Source organism: Podarcis liolepis (genome assembly GCF_965112155.1).
Source record: "Podarcis liolepis genome assembly, chromosome: 6".
NCBI lineage: Eukaryota > Metazoa > Chordata > Lepidosauria > Squamata > Lacertidae > Podarcis > Podarcis liolepis.
The window spans coordinates 52065631-52086849 of record NC_139559.1 but is presented as its reverse complement, the minus strand read 5'-3'; the positions used below and the strand labels follow the sequence as shown (position 1 = coordinate 52086849).

The window sequence follows — 21219 nt, the reverse complement described above, 5'->3', positions numbered from 1 at the left end:
CTACCTGGATGTAGGTCTCTCAATGGCTGTTTAACTTTGGCAAAAGACAAATTTTACGGCATGCACCTAGCACAACCTTCTCTAGCCTGGTGTCCTCCAGGTGTTTTGAACTACAACTCCCATCAGCCTAAACCAGCACTGCAAAAACATCTGGAGGGTACCAGGTTGGCGAAGGCTGGCCTAGTACAAGACCCAAGAGTAAGTTCCCTTCTAGACTGCCCATATAGTCACTTCTGCACCTAGCAATAAACGCTTCTGGTTTTCAACATTCTGCTCGCAGCAGATTCCAAAGAAGATTTATTACTGCACACTATGCCCCTGCCACTTTGGACAAGTCCCTGGAGTTTGAAAATAATCAAATAGGAGTAGGGACAATGGTTTAGGGAAGGAGCCCAGGGATAATATTAGTATAGGGCAGAGTGCCTCAAATTCGCATCATTCCCAGAATTACTTCTGGTTGATTGCTACCAGGCATTTTCATCTGCCCAGAAAGTTTATAAAAAAATTAATGGAGTGGTGGCTGCTGGTGGTATCTCAGGCTATTTTCTATACAACCCACATTACATTTGTTTTAATCCCACCCTCAGGGTCCCATACAGAGTTCTCCCCACTTACCCCATTTTAACCTCACAATGCCATCATAAGGTAGCTTCGTTTCACAGTGAGCTTCATGGCTGAGGGGGATCCCTGGTCCTAATGTGGTAGGGGCTGCCTCATGCATCCTGGCAGCAACTCCTGTCTCACCTGGGCACTCTTAGGGCCCTGCTGCTGAAGTCCAAAGAACCAAAGAGTGAGTGAAAGAGGAGAGACCACTGCCCCTGAGCCCATCAAGCTTCTTGTCCTCCCTTCGAGAGCCACATCGTAAAGCTGGATTAAGCCAGATCACATTAGGGTATGGGAGAGGGATCACTATTTACCACTTCCACATTGAGAGCTGGACCATAAAGAAGACTGATCGCCAAACAATTGATGCTTTTGAATTATGGTGCTGGAGGAGACTCTTGAGAGTCCCATGGACTGCAAGAAGATCCAACCTACCCATTCTGAAGAAAATCAGCCCTGAGTGCTCACTGGAAGGACAGATCCTGAAGCTGAGGCCCCAGTACTTTGGCCACCTCATGAGAAGAGAAGACTCCCTGGAAAAGACCCTGATGTTGGGAAAGATGGAGGGCACAAGGAGAAGGGGACGACAGAGAATGAGATGGTTGGACAGTGTTCTCGAAGCTACCAGCATGAGTTTGACCAAACTGCGGGAGGCAGTGGAAGACAGGAGTGCCTGGCGTGCTCTGGTCCATGGGGTCATGTCATGCTGGCCACATGACTCGGAAGCTGTCTGCAGACAAACGCCAGCTCCCTCGGCCTATAGAGTGAGATAAGTGCCGCAACCCCAGAGTCATCCGCGACTGGACCTAAAGGTCAAGGGGTACCTTTACCTTTAGGAAACACAAAAAAACACATGGCAGTGTCAAATCTGGAATGGAGAAGATCCCTGAACAGGAAAGGCCCATATGTGGAAGTGACAGTCAGTCAGGACTCCTGTACCTTGAACAGTGGCTTGGCTGACAGAAGGATGGTGCACTATTCCTTACAGCACCACCTGCATGCTAAGTATACCTTTGTCTGTTGCATAATTGTCACAGGAACCTGCCTGGAGCAGATAGTTTAACAATTCCAAATAGGAACAGCTGGGAGCATCCTGGGCATTGCTGTGGGTCAAGAGGTGGGTCTGCCTCCTCACCTGCACAGAACAGTCACAGGATAGATCCTGTACCTGTGAGAAAAGTAACCTATCGAGAAAGTAATGGGAAACAGGAAGCAGCTGGAGCACATAGCCCCTGAATTTGCATGCACAGTAGGCGTGAGGAAGTAAGCAGGAGTCTGCAGGGACTTTGAGTACACTTTGAGTATGGGGTCCTCGCCGCGGGATCACATTCACCCAGTGTTATGCCAGCTGCACTGGCTCCAAGTAGAGTAAAGGTTCAGGTTTAAGGTGCTGGTTTTAAGGTTTAAAGCCCTATACGGCCTAGGACCCTCGTACCTACAAGACCGCCTCTCCTGGTATGTCCCATGGAGGACCTTACGGTCTTCAAATAAAAACATCTTGGAGTTCCCGGGCCACAGGGAGGTTAGACTGGCCTTGACCAGAGCCAGGGCTTTTTTGGCCATGGCCCCGATCTGGTGGAACTCTCTGTCACAAGAGACTAGGGCCCTGCGGGACTTGACATCTTTCCGCAGGGCCTGCAAGACGGAGCTGTTCCGCCAGGCCTTTGGCCAAGGCACAGTCTGACCCCCCTCTCTCCTTCTGTAATCTTCATAGAACTCTAACCCAATGGTTGCCATTAATTTGATTCTGAATTGATTCTAGAATGTATTTTAATTAATTGACTGTGCAATTTTATGTACACTGTGCTATTTTTACCTGTTGTTAGCTGCTCTGAGCCCGGCTTTGGCCGGGGAGGGTGGGATACAAATAAATTATTATTATTATTATTCCCTCTCTTTTGGTGATTGTAGTGAAACACTGTGTCCAACCATTGCTTGTTCTGTTCCATATGATCCTGCAAGGCAAAAGTATTCATGACTGGTCAGTAGGGTTGCCATATTTCAAAAAGTAAAACCAGGACACCCCAAAAGTTGTTTTTTTAGGAAGACTCCCTAACCCGAAAGTTGTACTGGTCAACAATGCCATTGGCTGGAATGGAGTGCCTCATATTTGGGGGAGGCAGCACTCCCTACTATTGGGAGGGGAAAGTGTTGGAGCAATACAGTTCAGAAAAGACACAGTATTCACACATGGCAAAGGGGTGTAGGATCATGGGAGATAATCAGTGCAGTTATGCATTAGATTAGATTAGAGCAAATGTTTTACCACCCACCTATCAAAAGGTGGCCTAGAGGGTGAGCCAGATCTGGACCTGACCCACCGGACATATCCATTTCCTAACCTCTGCTATTGTGTAGGATTGTACCCTATGATTCTGAATTTCCAAATGCGTGTTATGTACCAAGCCCAAAAGTCTTTGAATTAAATAAAGTTTACTATTTCAAATTTTCCACCATTCCATATGGAGATGAAAATGAATTTTGAAACATCAGACTCTCATGTGGGATGGGGATTCCATTTTTGGCTGTACTCTAGCACAGACATGCTCAGGAGACTTACATTGTTCAGAGAGCTTCCAGATGTGAGGAACCTTGAAGAAATGAAGTATTAAACAAAAACAGTGAGAGCTCGCTCAGGAGAAATACTGGAGATGGACTGCCTTGCCTAACTGCCATTAATTCATCACATTTGCACAAGCCCTGCCTAAATGTTATTTAGTCCTGATTTTGGCCCAGATAAACACAAGGTGGTTTTTTTTTTAAAAGTTGTCAGTTCTGTCATTAATGTACATCTTACAATATGGAAAAACATGTTTGCATATGTTTTAATTTCTTTTTTAAACATTCAGTTCTATAGGATCAGCAGAAGCATAGCATTTTTGATTGGTTCACATCATAGCTTGACTCTTTTTTATGTTATGGCTTTTGGAAACATTAAGTGATTATTGCAGAGCATATATAAGCATTCTGCATTCCCATATAGAAGGCACTTGGGGAACCACAGCTCGAAACCATTCAGCGACGAGACCAAAACTGCTGTTATAAATACAAAATAACCCCATTTACAGTACTTCCATTGGCTATATTAAAATTTACATGCAAATATACTGCAGAATGTGAGGCTATCCCTCAAAATTACTTCTGTTGCCTAATTTTGGCCTTTAGACAATCCATCTATAGTCTCTCTAGGTAAGAACACAAAGTATGGGCAGGATTCAGCGACTAAGCCCCATAAGTAGAAGCACACAAGGATTTCCACTAGCGCAATGGTGCTTTCCCCCCACATCTCCCCCCTGCATCCCCATTTCCTCCCAAATTGGCTCAGGAGAACCCCAAGAACAGTATGCAGGGGGAGGAGAGGGCAGATCGTTCCATCAGGCAAGAAGTTATGTTTGCGATATTGGAGTAATCTGCTTAAAGCTAAAGGGCAGCACCAAGATAGTAACTGGTTCTGAACTTTCATAGGCTAGGTTTCATGAGCCGATGAAGGAAATGAGAACTCCTAATCCTTTGGGAGCCAATCCATGCAACCTATAATATCTAGGTACCAGGTTTTTGGGGGTGGGGAGTGTGTTTGTTCCTCATTAAAATAGCTCCTTTCCATTTTACTCATTATATCCAACCTACACATACCCAAGTGACATATTGCTTGCTACCTAAACATACAGTCCACTTGGCAAGATTACCGTACATGTGGAAACTCAGTAGGTTCTAAATTACTCTGCTCTTTTGCCTTGTGTGGTCTCTCACAATGTTAAGCAAAGTTAAGCTTCAGCAGAGATTCAGCCCCTAAATGTTATGTTCTTGGTCTTGCTTCAACTGTTCGACCTCCCTCCCCACAATAAGCTTCTAGTTATCTTGGGAATGCTGTAGTCAAGCGGCTGTACTGAGTCTGGTTTTCTGCAGACCAGGAAGCAACAATGACATTCTGGTCACTTCCAGACTGTATTTCATGGGAAAGAGTTAAGCGCATACCAAAGGTTTCTGCAATTAAAGTTAATTAAAAGGTTCAGTCACCCTAGTGCAGCAAATCCACTCTTAAAAAAGGTTGGACTTTTTGTGATTTGGAAAGTAATAGGGAAATGCATTGAAAAGAAACAGGAAGACCCCAGAGTGGCAAATCAGGAAGAATGCTCAATGTTATATAGCCACCCTTCAAGCGAAGTAAATGTTCAATAAAGACAGGATATAATCTAACTTCTGTGTAAGGTTTCTGCAACCAAAGCATGTTTCTGGAGTGCCGTTCCCAGAGAGGCTCACATGGCACTGATTCATGTTGTGGGCTTTCTGTGCCAGGTAGACCCTTTTTCATTCATTCATTGGCTATTAGGAAAGTCTTTTTAGTAGTTTTTAGATCTTTGGCACTGCAGTTTCCTGTGTCAGTTTTTTAAATTGTTTTTATATTGTGCTGTTACTCTTTGTTTTAGAGTCAATGTACCGTATATATGCTTCCTGTTTTCTAATTTTGCTATCTTCTCCAGCATCTTGAAGCCTTCTGTACATGCACTGATGCAAAAAACAAAAACAAAACACTGAAACGGTAGCTGAAGATGAATCTTATTTTTCACCTCATTTTCTGGAGATGATAATAGTGAGCAGCCAACAAATTTGTTTTTTAAAGCCTCTCTGATATTCCAGTGTTTCTGGGCAGAAAGGTTAAAAACTTTCCACAACCCTGGATTTGCATCTGTCACTAAATCCGTGGCAGCTGTGTTTATATTGAACCTCGGTTACTACTAGCCGGAATAAAGCTCACATTTCAGAAACAGGCATGTCTTCCAGAGCCAATTTTGACAAAACCCAGTCAGACTCACTATCTGTATTGGCAGATATTCTAAGCTGAAACAACGTGAGATTTCAAGTTTCACTGCTTCCCATCAGGCAAAAGTAGTCAACGGCAAGTACACACAGAGAGAGATAAATCCGCGCCAGGTTTTGCGGATTGACTTGCCCCATTCGAACCCGGCTTTACTCAGCCCAGATGTTTCTGGACTACAACTCCCATTATCCCTGACCATCGCAGGCTATGTTGCTCTGCGGCTGGTGGAAGCTGCAGTTTAACAACGGGGCAGGGGCGAAGGTTCACCAACGAGAAACAGTCGATATTTTATTCTTTGGGCGTTATACTTTGGGAAGCAAGAGGCAGCAAGCCACCTCACCCGCCTCCCCTCCCTCGAGCAGCTGGGAATGGGCTCCTCCTATCCGAATGAGCTTCAGAAAGAAACCTGCAGATCGGTAGCTCGGCGTTGCTGCCGCTGCGGGAATCGATAGCTCGGTGTTCTTCGCGCCCGGCTTATTTTCCCCGCCCGCAAGGAGGAGGATTGGTTGTTCGGCGCTCTTCCTGAGGGGATGCTCATCGATTCGCTCCGCGGGTAAACACGCTGGCGCGAGCCTATGCACGTTGCGGCGGCGCAGGCGCGGAAGCGACCCTGAAGGAAGGGGAAGTCACTGCGATTGGTTCCTTGTCACTCTGGCAGGGGACTAACCGGCAGCCTTTGCTATCCAGGTGACAAGGTGAGGGGTGTGCTGGGCTGCGAAGCCCTGGCGCCCAGGCCCGGCGAGCCCACCGGGGGTTTCTTCGCTGTGACTGGGCAAGGGGGACCTCGGCCGTCTTCAGCTGTCCAGCATAATAAAAGAGGCCGAAGTTGCCAGGGGACATCATCAAACCCCGCCTCCTTTGCTTTTGAGGCCGGGGGCTGAAGTCCGTGGGCGCTGCAAACAGGCTTTAATACCAGAGTTCAGTTGTGGGACGCCTTTGGCTTGCTTGCCTGAATTTCTAGCCCTCGCCAGGCCAACCCAGTAAGGCAAGTACTGTAAACACAAAGTAAAAGTAAAATTCAGCATGAAGCAATAAAGGAAAAACCTCTGAGCATATGAAAAGTGTGTTTCTCCCGAGCTACCATAACCTGTCCTGTCTCAGAAGATTCAGCTCTGGCCCCTCTGGTTTTATAAACTGGATCATTGTGTTTCAAATTTTGAGTTCATTTCTGAGGTAGACATCCTTTGGGAGCCGGTTAGCCTGGTTGGGAGCGTGTTAATTGTCCGTAAATAAGAGATTAGGGTGATGGATGTGCTCCAAGGCAGTGCCTGTAGATAAGTTCAGGGGCAGTTGCCTCAGGGTGACACTAGCTCTGCATTTTCTTCCCTAGGAGACTGCCTATTTGCTGATTCTGTTTCTAGATTGCTCTCTAATTTGTCTTTCCAGATCTTTGCCATGGAGTTTCAAGCAGTGGTGATGGCGGTTGGGGGTGGATCCCGCATGATGGATCTGACCTCAAGCATCCCTAAAGCTCTCTTACCTATTGGCAACAAACCCTTAATATGGTACCCGCTCAATCTGCTGGAACAAGTTGGTTTTGAAGGTGAGCACCAAACATTGCAGAATGCCTATGATAAGATGACTTGTAGTGTGAACAAATTACACATAAGCTCATTCCTACACCTGCTATTTGCAGCAGGTGTAGGAATGAGGTACAAAGAAGAAGAAAAATTGGAGGATTTCGCTTCATATATGCAGGCCAAATAAACCCAGACTGTCACCCTACTCTTCAATGGGCTTTTGAGGGAGGGGATCACACAACATATAGTAAACTATGGCATTTACTACCACAGGATCTTGGGATGGCCTCTAATGTAGTCAGTTTTAAAGTGGAATTAGACATATTCGTGGATAGTAAAAGCCATCAGTGGCTACTAGTCATGATCCCACGATCAGAGGAACAGTGTCTCTGAACACTGGTGTTGTGGAACAGCAGGTGCTGGGAAACAAGAATGGGAGAATTGCTTGAGAATTGTGCTCAAGTCCTGCTTATGGGCTCCCACAGAGGTGACTGGTTGGTTGTTCTGTGGAACAGGATGTGGCACTGGATGGATCTCTGTTCTGGTCCTGAAAAGCTTTTCTTATATTCTGATCCTTGACTGATATAGCTTGGTAATTCCTATATTTAAGTGTAGGGTTATATGCATTGGTGTTAAATATGAGTGTTCTATAGTATGGTCATGATCCAGAGGGATGCATATGCCAGAATTATTATTATTGCTTTTCACTTTTGGGATTTGGCATGCAAGCAGCAAAACAGTGCACATCAGCAGCATTATCTTTTGTTTTAAAACTGTTGTGCCAAGTTTCAAAAGTGCCTTCTGAGTCTGAGAAAGTTTAAAGTTTTGGGGTTCTTGTAGGGCCAACTTCTGTGATGAAAACACAGGAAAAAATTGAATGTAAGCATCTTTTTAGGTTGCCACCACAATTAAATATAAAGAATATATGTCTCTCTCAAGAGACTATTGAATATGGGGCAGCTATGCAGAATCTGGATTTCTCTAGAATAGTTTGGTTCATTTTAATTTGATTCACCAGATTGTGGCTTGCAGTTAGTTTAAAGTACCGTATTTACTCGAGTCTAAGCCAACCTGAATATAAGCCGAGGCACCTAATTTTACCACAAAAAACTGGGAAAACTTATTGACTCGAGTATAAGCCTGTTCACCACACCACAAACCTGGTGGTGGTGGCGGCGGAGGAAGAACAAGCAGTCCAAAAGGGCTGATTTGGGGCTGCTCATTCCTCCTCCACCGCCTACAGCGGCAAAGGCGGAGTAGGAGGAAAGAGCAGCCCGAAAGGACCCTCACTTGAGTATAAGCCAAGGGGGCTTTTTCAGCATAAAAAATGTGCTGAAAAAGTCGATTTATACAGTACCTTTCTTCCAAGTGCATAGGTAACATTTTCCAGGTATAGCTTTCAAATAGTAAATTGTTGTTTGTATACTGCTTTTCTGCCCTAATAGTTCTCAGAGCAATTCGCAGTAGTAAAATTGGATTTATAGGTAGATTACTGCCTCTGCAATAGTAAATCTGGAATACCAGGTACTACTTATGGTATTAAACATTGATGTCATCTGGCTCCTGGCCCTGTTCTCCTGAAATGTGATATCTGCAAAGTGGGGTACTGGGAAACAGATGTTCTTCAATTGCTCCTCTCATACAGGTACTCTTGCCAGAGATCAGACATTAGCCAAACTTACCCAGCAAGTTTTGCTACCCCTAACAAGTGGCCCTGAGAGTTGATGGTTTACCCAAGGTGTGTGATTAATAGCCTAATGGAGGAGTTGGACCTGTATTTCCTACATCCAAACTAAGCATTCTAGATACTCTTCAGAGTGAGGTGTTCTTGCGTACCTATAAAGTCACATGTTTCAAACATGATCTGTTCATGTAAATATAGAGTGTCCATTTAAGTCCATGGAATGCCACACTGAGCAGAGGTGCTACTATTTCTTCTTGTTCTCCGTACGTTTTTGGTAACTTTCTTATACTTTGATTGTGAGTTCCTTAAGGTGAGACTGTTGTCTGCAAGGCTCCTGTGTCACAAATATAAAACTAATGTCATAAAATACTTAACTCCACAAAATATTTAACCATTTACATATTCTACTGCAGATCATTTTTAGTCAGTAAAAAGCAGGTTTTCTAGATTTCCCACAATAGCAGCTGGTCTTGGGGAAAAACAAGCTTTGATTGATTCATATTTAGTTCAGTAGACGAGCATAATAATGTTATAACGTTTCGTAGTTGTACTCATGCAACATTTTCTTCTGCACTTTAGAAGTCATTGTGGTTACAACAAAAGAAGTTCAGAAAGTGCTAAACTTGGAGACGAAGCTGAAGCTTGATATTGTATGTATTACTGATGATGCCGATATGGGGACTGCAGACTCACTGCGGCATATTCACGAGAAAATAAAGGTATTACTGTATTTTAAAATTTTACTTTAAATTATTCATTTAACAGAATTTTTAGTAGATATGGATAATGCAATTATGTATAAGGAAAAGCTAATAACACAATTAGTACAAATAAGTGTTCTATAATGAAGAAATGAAATAAACTTAAAAATAAATAAATATAAGAAATAGAAAAAAAAGTATTAGATTTCCCGTATCTAGGTTTCCTGTATCAGATTAATGGTTGTTCTTTAATCATGGTACATCATGCTAAATCACAATTTAGTATGATAAAATGAGCTGCAGTGAACCTTTGCTCTCCAATGCAACTGTGAGAAGGAGTTTGGAAGCATTTGCTTCTATTGTGCTTATTGTACAGTCATACCTCGGGTTGCGAACGCTGCGGGTTGCGCGTTTTCGGGTTACAGATGCGCCGAATCCAGAAGTACCGGATTGGGTTACTTCTGGGTTTCAGCGCTTGCACATGCGCAGAAGCACTAAATCACACTTTGTGCATGCGCAGAAGTGCCGAATTGCGTCACGCACATGCGCAGATGCGGCGCTGTGGGTTGTGAACGCTGCTGGTTGCGAACGTGCCTCCCGCATGGATCACGTTCGCAACCCGAGGTTCCACTGTATTTTCAAAATCTGACAAACTGTGACTAACTATGGTTTGAAACAAGTCAACTTTGTGCCATGAGTTATGAAACTAGCTTATTTAAAAGAACCATAGTTAACATTATTCCAAACTGTAAACTGTGGTTGAACTGTTGCTGTGCAACTAAAATCATCCAATCTCAATTTCATAGCAGAGCGGGGAGGCAGGGGCAGAACATGGTAGCCAGAGGTTTTCTGCAGCTTGTTCTTGTCTCACTGAACTATAGTGTAATGCCTATATGCAGCCAATAATTTTATAATTTTAGCAATCTGCCAGACCTTGTAAAGTCATGGATATGTTTTTGAACTTACTATTTCTCCATTATATTGTACTTGAGTGAATTTCAGTGAATAGATTTGCTGTTCATTTCAGTCAAACCCTGGGCACAGCATCTTTAAGATAATTCAACATTTGAACAAGTAGGTCATGTACACTATCCTAAGCTCCTTGGAGGAAGGGTGGGATATAAATGCAGTACATAAATAAATGTGAAATATTAATTCCATTATTTGTTTTGTTTAATACCCTTATTCCCAAATCGAGTAATATAAATACGTTCACTCCAGATGCCTAATAATTTTTCTAAGAGACTTAATCCTTTTGAAACACAGAAACAAAAAGGTTGGATTCTTACCATTTTTGTGTATTTCTCATGGTGTAAGATATCGGTAAAACAGCTTTGTAAAAAATGTTTTAGATTTATGGGTGGGGGGGGGGGGACCCAAACCAGAGCCTATGTAAACCAAACTTTTTCACACTGTTTCATGCCTTCAGTACTTTCCCTCTTGTAAGATATTTTGTTACAATTATATAATCTCCATTGCATAAACACCATTGCTAGCTAATAACCAAGTATTTTCTCAGATATTTATGCATAATCTTAAACTACTTATTTAAGTGGTTGCCTTGCCCATTATTGTGCTACGTCCTCATGTGAAAGATTGTGGTGTCTTATTATAGCCTTTAGCAAAGCTGGTCAAAGGCAAATAGTTCCTTTCCTAGTAATTAAAATGGGACACGATCTGCTGAAATATCCTTTTATACAAGCTGCCTTTGAAATGAGATGGTTTACTTGCTCTTTCCCACGCAGCTGATGCAAATGCCTCTTCAAATCTGGAATCTCAGGTGGCTACCTCATGGCAGTTGTCTTCTCTCTCTTCTCTAGCCATACATTAGACCTTCCCAGTTTGACTGGTTAAAATCTTTTTCAAACAGTCATGCAGACAAGGGAGGGTTTCAAATAGGCAAGCAGACAATGGGGACTCAATATATTCTGGAATTCATCCCAGGTGCTGAGTAACAAAGTGGAGAAAAGTCTTGTAAAACAGTTTGGTTTGTTGGATTTGTATCCCACCAACTGACTGTAAAACACAGTTTCAAAATATTCCAGTTAAAATAAAAGTGATGTTTTTCAAACAAAATTAAAAATCCAAAATGTTTAAAAACAGCAAATAAAATACCCTCCCCCTGGTCGGTTTAAAGACAAATATGAATTGGCTGTCTTACTGATTCACAACAAACAATCCAGATGTATTTTGAGTTGCTTTTGTTCCAGAGCTGCCCAAGAAATGTTGTCTTTTCTAAACATTAATCCCTTCTTTAATCTTAGTTTGTATAATTAATAAAAGAATTTCAGGATTGGGACCGTCATGTCACCTTTAGCATGTGATTTTTCAGTGTTCTTAGAAAAAATCAGAATGTTTTTTAATTTCATGTAATTTAATTTCATGTGCACTCAGCTGTCTTGCTTAAAAATACATTAAAGGTACATACATTTGGAGACATGTTGCATTGTTTGTTACCCCAATTCAAGTGGTTTCCTCACATTTATCTATTCTTCCCTTTAATTCAAGTCTGGGGGATTTTCTGCTTGATTGCAGATTTGTTGTGTGTTTAGATAGGATATTGTGCACAGCCATTCTTATCCTATTTCCTAAGTCATGCTACCTAGCAGAGTAAGCCATGATGTCACAGGTGTGGGCTGGAGTATAGCAAATGTGCATTATGTACCAGTGTTGTATGTAAAAAATTCTGGTAGATCCTCAGCAAGATGACGCCAAACAGAAGACAACCATGTTCTAACACAGCAATTTTCCAAGGGTTTCAGTGATGTTGCAATACACATCCCTGTGGTGCCTTACCAGACACTTTGTTTAGGAATTATTCTCACATGACTCTGCACATGTTAGACTCCATTGGATAGCAGCTGCAATGATTCTTGGGGAGCCACCTGAACTGATTTCTAAAGGTTTATATATCGTAAATCAATGGAACTTATGCTGTTGGATCCTCAGTAAATTCAAGAAAATTCTAGGTCACCTTATGCCAGCAGTAGGAAACCTGTAGCCCCCTCCAGCTGTTGCTGAACTCCTTCTCTTACCATATCTCACCAATGGCCATGGTGGCTGGGATTAATGGGAACTGGAGTCCTACAACATTTGCAGGTTCGCAGGTTTCTCATTGCTGCCTTAGGCCATGAAATGATCCACATGTTCCACCTGGTACTCTGGCTATAATGTTTTAATTTGACTTGTATATCTGTTTACCATGTGATGAAGCGGAAACTTTTTTTACCACAGCTGTTATGAACAGAATTAGTTTTCAACGTGAAGGGCTAAGATTTGACTTCTCAGTACAAGTAATTTTTTTGAGCTGGGGTGGGAGGATTTCCATTGCCTTCCTATGTTTTGAGGCATTGTTCCCAGATCACTCCATGTGCCCCCTTCCCACCTGGCAGGAAGTGGGAAGTCTAAACCTGGACAAAATTTCATCATTCAGTTTTCTGAGATTTAAAAGCAGTTTTCATTAAAACCACTGCTGCCAAGATGTTTTTTCCTTCCTGAAGTGCTACTCCACAAGACCCACTTGACTTTATATCTTGGTTCTCCATCTTTCATCTTTACCCTTGAACCTTCTCTTGCGCTACCTACCATCTCATACATTACTGGAATGCTGACTCCCATCGCCACTCTTCTTATAACCCTAACATTCCACTACTTCAGATTTTATAACGACAACTCCAAGCCTAAGAAGTCTAAATGAATGTATGCCACCTTTAAAGAGCTTCAAAGAGAGTCTTGGAAGACCCAGGATATGTAACCATCCAGCTTTCTACTCTTGTACAGCTTCTCTTCAAACTGAATTTGGACCATCATCTTCCTTGCCTTGATGATTCTAATTCTACAAGTCTCCCATTAAGATCTTTGCATAGCATCAGAGCAGATAAATACAACTGTGTATCCCCATTACATGTGTTGGGAATTTGGTATTAACAGCTCATAAAAGAAATTTGTATTGTTTAGAAAGACTAATAAGCATAATATCACTTAACCTCCAAATCTTCCAGAGTAGCCCTCTCAGATTGAGTTTCCCCTGCCTAAAATCCACAATACTTGAGAATGAATTCATATGCAATATTAGCAAAGAGATAGTTAGGCTCCTGCCTGTTTCTGCTTATGGCTCTTTCCTGAAAAATGTATGCAGATTTCACTTTGTGACCTAATGATTTTCACATGTGTTCCACTATCAGAATTGGGCTCCAAACTGGGCTATTTCCACTCTTTTACGTTATGTACTCCACTGCCAATCCCTTGAAAAAAAGTTTTGAATTTTTATTTATTTATTTATTTTGCTATACAACGTGTTAACATCATATGCAAAGCACAAGAGTCTCCATGGAGCCATCAAGAGAGGTAAGTGAGGCAAAGCAATTTTTATTTGTATTTTAGAGGGACGCACTGCAGCCTTAAAGTACAGAGAATGTCCTTTCAGCCTCACTAAAGGAGTCTGGTGAAATGCTTTAAGAAAACTAACTGCTCTGTTTATCTTTTTCAAAATTCACTCCTAAGTGAGGGAGGAAAAGGTCCCATTTGTCTCTTCATAGATGAATTTCATGGTACTTTAAAAAAAAATCCACCAAAACAGTCCAAAAATATCTCTAATATGAGTTTGAAGTTTTTCTTTCCATGGTCACCAAGTTCTCGTCAACTGTACAAGAGATTCAGATTCCACCTCCCAGCCGTTACAGTGAGCCTTCTTACATCATGTGTTTGGAAAGGAGATTTTTCAACAGAGGAAGTGAAGCGCTAAGCTGCTCCATCCAAGACTACACGGATCAGTGATCCTCAGCAGCATACAGACCACTGCTGTGACATCACACTTTCCACAATGTGGCTCCAAAAGATGTACATACCAACAAGATCTGGATTCTCGGTCTTTGTTTAGCTGTTCTGAGACATTATTCCCCTCTCTCTCCATCTGTGGAAGAATTGTGAGCCTTTTAAAAAACTTTACTTTGAAAAAAATAAGGAGAAACCAGGTAGTCCATCTGACAGAACATTATTTCATAGTCAATGTCTTAGCAAAAAGGGAAGGTTAAATAATGAAGACTGGTTTGCTGTGTGTTAGTCAGGGCTTCCATCACCCAACTAAGAACTCATTGAGGAAGGCAAATGTAACACTGCTGTAACACTGCTGTAACACTACAACTTAATAGCTGGCCAGAGTATAGCTAGTGACACAAGGCAGAGAAGAACTTAACAGCATGAGAAATACTTAGGAAAAACAAAATAAAGTATATGGGAACACATGCATATACTCCAGCATACTAGCTTCATGTTCCAAACTCTCATCAAATAGTTGAAATGATCCAGTTATATCTGCCTAATTAAAAGGGTGTTGTCCTATATTTGTCAAGGAGCTGTACTTCCTGGTCAAATCTGTGGCTGTATGTGGTTTGGGTTTCTACCATATGCAGCAGGGACCTCTTCCAACATTTCCCTTTGTTACATGTGCCATTTGGTAAAAAGTCAGAGATCTTGTGGGAAGAGTTTTCTTCTCATGCTAGCATTGCTCCTATTCCCAGGAGGAGCATTAAGAGCATGGCAACCAACCATGCCATCTATATTATTGGTAGAAGTAGGCTTGTATGAGGCATATCAAGTCTAGTGATGAGGACGGTGCATTAGAATCATAGAATCATAGAGTTGGAATAGACCACAAGGGCCATCGAGTCCAACCCCCTGCCAAGCAGGAAACACCATCAGAGCACTCCTGACATATGGTTGTCAAGCCTCTGCTTAAAGACCTCCAAAGAAGGAGACTCCACCACACTCCTTGGCAGCAAATTCCACTGTCAAACAGCTCTTACTGTCAGGAAGTTCTTCCTAATGTTTAGGTGGAATCTTCTTTCTTGTAGTTTGGATCCATTGCTCCGTGTCCGCTTCTCTGGAGCAGCAGAAAACAACCTTTCTCCCTCCTCTATATGACATCCTTTTATATATTTGAACATGGCTATCATATCACCCCTTAAACTCCTCTTCTCCAGGCTAAACATGCCCAGCTCCCTTAGCCGTTCCTCATAAGGCATCGTTTCCAGGCCTTTGACCATTTTGGTTGCCCTCCTCTGGACACGTTCCAGTTTGTCAGTGTCCTTCTTGAACTGTGGTGCCCAGAACTGGACACAGTACTCCAGGTGAGGTCTGACCAGAGCAGAATACAGTGGCACTATTACTTCCCTTGATCTAGATGCTATACTCCTATTGATGCAGCCCAGAATTGCATTGGCTTTTTTAGCTGCTACGTCACACTGTTGGCTCATGTCAAGTTTGTGGTCAACGAAGACTCCTAGATCCTTTTCACATGTACTGCTCTCAAGCCAGGTTTCACCCATCTTGTATTTGTGCCTCTCATTTTTTTTGCCCAAGTGCAATACTTTACATTTCTCCCTGTTAAAGTTCATCTTGTTTGTTTTGGCCCAGTTCTCTAATCTGTCAAGGTCGTTTTGAAGTGTGATCCTGTCCTCTGGGGTATTAGCCACCCCTCCCAGTTTGGTGTCATCTGCAAATTTGATCAGGGTGCCCTTGAGTCCATCATCCAAGTCGTTGATAAAGATGTTGAATAAGACCGGGCCCAAGACAGAACCCTGTGGCACCCCACTAGTCACTCTTCTCCAGGATGAAGAGGAACCATTGATGAGCACCCTTTGGGTTCGGTCAGTCAGCCAGTTACAAATCCACTGAGTGGTAGCATAGTCAAGACCACATTTTACCAGCTTCTTTACAAGAATACCATGGGGCACCTTGTCAAATGCCTTGCTGAAATCAAGTTAGGCTACATCCACTGCGTTCCCTTCATCTACCAGGCTTGTAATTCTGTCAAAAAACGAGATCAGGTTAGTCTGACATGACTTATTTTTCAGAAATCCATGCTGACTATTGGTGATCACAGCATTCCTTTCTAGGCGCTCACAGACTGTTTGCTTAATGATCTGCTCCAGAATCTTCCCTGGTATTGATGTCAGACTGACTGGGCAATAATTATTTGGGTCCTCTCTTTCCTCCTTTTTGAAAATAGGGACAACATTTGTAGATCACAACAAGCTTGACACATTTTCTTTCCTCCTAAGCATCAGTCATTGCTTGGTAAGTCAGTGAACTGAGAGGAAAATACACTGATGCTGAAAATGGTCTGTTCAAGCCAACCACTAGTAAAATGGGGATAAACAAACAAATAATTGTATTTTAGGATAACTTTGTTCTTTGTTCTTGCATGTGTGTGTATCAGTTTATTACTCCAAAAGTGTGAGATCATATTAAAATGAGTGATAACTTGCAACTTCTGTTGGGAGCTGCCCAGAGTGGCTGGGGAAACCCAGCTAGATGAGCGGGGTATAAATAATAAATTAGTAGCAGTAGCAGTAACAGCAGCAGCAGCAGCAGCAGCAGCAGCAGTATTGTGTCCAACTAGGAATCTAGAAAGTACAGAGCCAAAAATAGCTTCAAATTCAAATACCATCAATATCTAGATTTAAAAGATGTATTTCATTCCATTTCAGCTGAGCATTATCCCTGCAATTGTTTGTGGTTCTTGTTGCCCTGCACACTCAAGAGTGAGAGAGAGAGGGAGATCTGTCTGGCCCTCTCCTTGATAGCATTCTGTCCCTGTATGAAGACATTTCCTTTCCAGTAGGCCTTTTACCTGACCAACGCTTGGCCTCTTGGCATTTTTTAAGATCTGCATTTCCTGTCTTTGTTCCCTTGTGTATTTATATTCTGACTTTTTAAAATTATGATCTGAACCACTTTAGGCATATATTTTTTTTTCCAAATGGAAAGGTAGGACATAAATACTTTAATAGATGCATTTAAATCTTCCAGATTTATGTTTGGCTGGCAGGCAAGGGGAGTATTTGCTCACCAGGGCTCTTCCTCCCCCACCCTACCCCCTGTAATTCTAACTAATTCACACTTCTGCAGCATGCCAGATTTTAAATAGCCAGAATGACCTGAGAGAGAGAGAGAGAGAGAGAGAAAGTTCTCTGGTGTAGTTGGGGGTTGAATGGGATGATTAGATTAACCAGAGTGTAGTTGCATCTTTCCTGTCCTTTCCTCAGCCAAAACCCCATTTCAGCTCTCTGCAGACATGGTTATTAGCAGCAAAAAGCAAGCCTTTACTGGCATGGATGGACAGGTTCCCCTGTTTTTTAGCCTAGCCACTGTTAAGCTGGCATGAATCCCAAGCACAAATGTATGGGGTGAAAGGGATATGTATGGGGGAGTGTTGCAGGTGTTCCCCATATGTAGCATGTGCTGCTTTCAAATAACTAGTTTTCGCAGTGCGGTTTTTATAGGGAAGAGAAACAAAAACATCACCATCCTGAGAATCAAACTGCTGGGAAGTTTGTGCTTGAAATGAAATATTTTAGAACGGGTTTTGGCCTTTTATCCTGGTTATTTATTCTATTTTGTTTGTTTGTTAAGACATTTACTGTATACGCCACCCTTCATTGAAAATTCCAGGGTGGTTTACAACAATTTCCATAAAAAGCAGTAGAGTAAAGACAAAGATTTTTAAAATCCAAAGTAGAAAAATTCAAATACTAAAAGCTAGGTAATAAGAGCAGTAAATCGTTAAGTAAGTAAGTAAGTTGTATGGGTTGTACTGTTTGTTACTGTTGTTGTTAATTTAAATTTATATCCCACTTTTCCTCCAAGGAATTCGGCCTAAGTGATTTTTTGGGTAACAAGTTGTTTATTGTGTACTATATAAGCCTATAAATAATTAAAATACACTAAAAGGAAATTGGGATCTGTTTATCTAACAAGGACCTAGTGTAGCGAAAGTGGGGGTAATACAAACTTTTTCCTGAGGAGCAGGTCTGAATGATTTAAATCACAGTCTGAACAGGTTGAACATTAAGAGTGACTTCTTCATGGTAAAAGCAGTTTTGGCAATGGGACTATTCACCAGAATTGTGTTTCTTTCTTGGTGAAAGTATTGAAGTAGAGACTGTAGAGTTTATTTATTTTTTATTATTACATTTATATCCTGCCTTTTCAATCCTCAGAGGAGCTGAAAGTGGCATACATGACACCCCCACCCCCATTTTATTTTCACAACAGCCCTGTGAAGTAGATTAGGCTAGGAGACAGTGACTGACCCAATGTCACCAGTGAGCTTTATGGCCGAGTTAGGATATGAACCCTGGTCTCCCAAGTCCTATTCTCGCATTCTGAAGCTGCTACACTACTCTAGTCTTCCTTCATTCTCAACTTATGAGGATTGCACTAGATGTCCTGCAAGGCCATGTTTCTGTTCAGCTTTCATGTACAAGTGTCAAATAAAGGATGTTTATATAAGTAATGAAAAATATATAATTATAGGTGATCTGGGAGGTCCTATATTTTCTGTGGGGCTTCCCATGATACTTTGAATATTTAGATCCCAGTGTTTACAACAGGTATAATTTTTATCTCTTCCCCAAACTATGTTATGAAAGTATAGTTGTTCTGCATGATTTTTATTTCTGTTTGCATTGACTGAACCTGAAACATAGAGCCCACTTCAGCATCAGTGTTACTTCTTATTGCGTCCCTTTTTAATAACTGGGGTTTGATCTATCCGGTATGGAACATTTTTAATTAAGATTTGCTCTGTTGGGATTTTAACGTTTGCGGAATTTATGAAATCAAGCGGTAGGGCCACATTTTTGCCCCCCCCCCATTTTCCTAGTGGACATGCACTCTGTATGTGATTGTCTTTCAATCAGTGGCTCATCACGAAAATTTTTGTATTATATAGTTTAAAAAATACAGACTGTACCATTTATTTTCTTTCTACTGCACCAACTATTGAAAGTAAAGGAAAATACACCCTTCTACTAGGGTGCTCGCCTGGTTTATTTTTTCATTCAGCCATTAGTTTATTCTTTCAGGGGTTCCACGTTGGAAAAAGGGCATCCATCAGACAGTAAGGGCTTTATTTATGAGGGTGTTGGTGTTTCAAAGGGGAGGCTGTTGAATCCCAAAAGAGCCTTTCATGGTGTACTCTCAGCGTGCATCTGAGGCCACTGCTCTGCTCATCAGGAGGAGAGGCAGAAATGTGGGCTTTACTTAGCAACCGTGTGTTTCACTGGTCCCTGTGCTCTCTGACGTTTATTTACATATTGAGAGAGTAAATGGGTAGAACAGATGGCAACCAGACATTTGGTGGTTCTGTTCCCTTGTGCTCCTCGGGGGTCTTGCATTCAGCCTTTGCCAAAGTTCATCCTAAAACTAGAAGCCTGTTCGCAATTATGAAAGCCTTGTTGGCAGTTTACTAGGGTGACAGATTAAAGTACATAGTTAAATAATTGCACGATTGAGTTAACAAGTCCAGATAGTTGTTTCTAAAGGCATGTCCGTGGCCCTGACGTAGTTTTCATCGTGGATGTGAATTCTTTTCAATTTTGAAATAAAGAGGTTTCCTAATGGAAAAAGAACAGTCTAGTCTTTAACAGCGGCTACGCCGTAAACTTTTTGCTAAAGCATTTTCGACAGTTTTTTTTGGTGCTGTCACAATGAACTTGACAGGCCGAGCACTCACAGATTTCAACACTTCCATGTTTTTTTCACTCTGTTCAAGATTAGCTTATGACCATTTGCAACTGTCAAAAGTTAATGGTGGAATTTTATTTCTGCTGTACAAGGGATCACTTCTGTGCTGAGGTAGGGTTGCTCTGAAGCGGACAAGTGGTGTTTTATCCTTTGTAATTTTGATTTGAAGGCAGGGCAGGGGACAACTGGAAGAACATTATCTTTGGAAAACAGCATTTTAGCAGGGACATGGGTACTTTGATAATAATAACTGTGGCGATCACACAGGGTCCCCGGACGTTTGACGGTCTATTGACCCTGTGTGTCACGGGAATTGGGGTTGCTTGTGTGTAAACCTCTAGCTGTTCCAAACTGCTTAGGGGCGGTTGTGTCTTTCCCTGACTGAGCAGCTTGGGTGCTGCTGCTGCTCAGTCGCTCAACGAATCCGTGAGTGGGCGTCTCCTAAATTTCCTCCAGCATAAGAATTCCTTGACGGACAACCTACGCCTCGCCTCTCTGCGCGTAACCCTTCTGTGCAGAGTGGGCGTGCCTAGTGATGCTCCTTCCCTGCTCACTGACTTCACTGCCAGAGTCTCAGAGCCTCTCCTCCGAGATGCTTTCTCCCTCTCCCTTCTTCCTGGTGTCACCTGGACATTCTTCCCCAGATGACGTTCTCTCTCTACCCCTACTCGTTCCCTCTCCTGCAGAGTCTGGAAGCATCGCCTCCCCCCTCTGCTCCGATGTCAGTTCCCTGACACTGTGCCACCACTGTGATTGCTTTCTTCGCTGCCACCAACCCGTTTTTCTTGGGTACACACTGAGCCCAGACAGTTGTTAATCAAGTTTATTTTATAGGCATGAACAAACTTATGGTTTCAGTTAATTTTTCTTGGCAGTTTCTTAATCTTAGTTTCTTTTGCTGTCCTATACATTCCTAACAGGGACGTGGGTGGCACTGTGGGTAAAACCTCAGCACCTAGGACTTGCCGATCGCATGGTCGGCGGTTCGAATCCCCGCGGTGGGGTGCGCTCCCGTCGTTCGGTCCCAGCTCCTGCCCACCTAGCTGTTCGAAAGCACCCTTAAGTGCAAGTAGATAAATAGGGACCACTTTATAGCGGGAAGGTAAACGGCGTTTCCGTGTGCTGCACTCGTGCAGGCTTGCCAGAGCAGCTTTGTCACGCTGGCCACGTGACCCAGAAGTGTCTCCGGAGAGCGCTGGCCCCCGGCCCCTTTAGCGAGATGGGCGCGCAACCCTAGAGTTGGTCACGACTGGCCCGTACGGGCAGGGGTACCTTTACCTTTACCTTTACATTCCTAACAACTTCAAACTGATTATTCCAACTATCTATCTGACTCCACCTAACAGTTCCACTCACTCCCTC

At 42.5% G+C, this 21219-nt stretch overlaps 1 protein-coding gene across 4 annotated transcripts in view; it reads left to right on the top strand.

Moving 5' to 3' along the window:
• EIF2B3 (eukaryotic translation initiation factor 2B subunit gamma) overlaps positions 1 to 21219 on the top strand; it is an 87783-nt gene that overhangs the window by 1650 nt on the left and 64914 nt on the right. Inside the window, exons 1-3 of one of the 4 annotated variants that reach the window (XM_083509674.1) lie at positions 5519 to 6407; positions 6809 to 6965; positions 9206 to 9345. In XM_083509674.1, coding sequence (XP_083365800.1) covers positions 6818 to 6965; positions 9206 to 9345 — 288 coding nt within the window. In that variant the 5' untranslated portion in view covers positions 5519 to 6407; positions 6809 to 6817. Of the gene's footprint in view, positions 1 to 5518; positions 6408 to 6808; positions 6966 to 9205; positions 9346 to 21219 lie in introns of those variants that run through there. The other 3 variants (XM_083509673.1, XR_014527618.1, XM_083509672.1) reach the window with 3 other exon arrangements.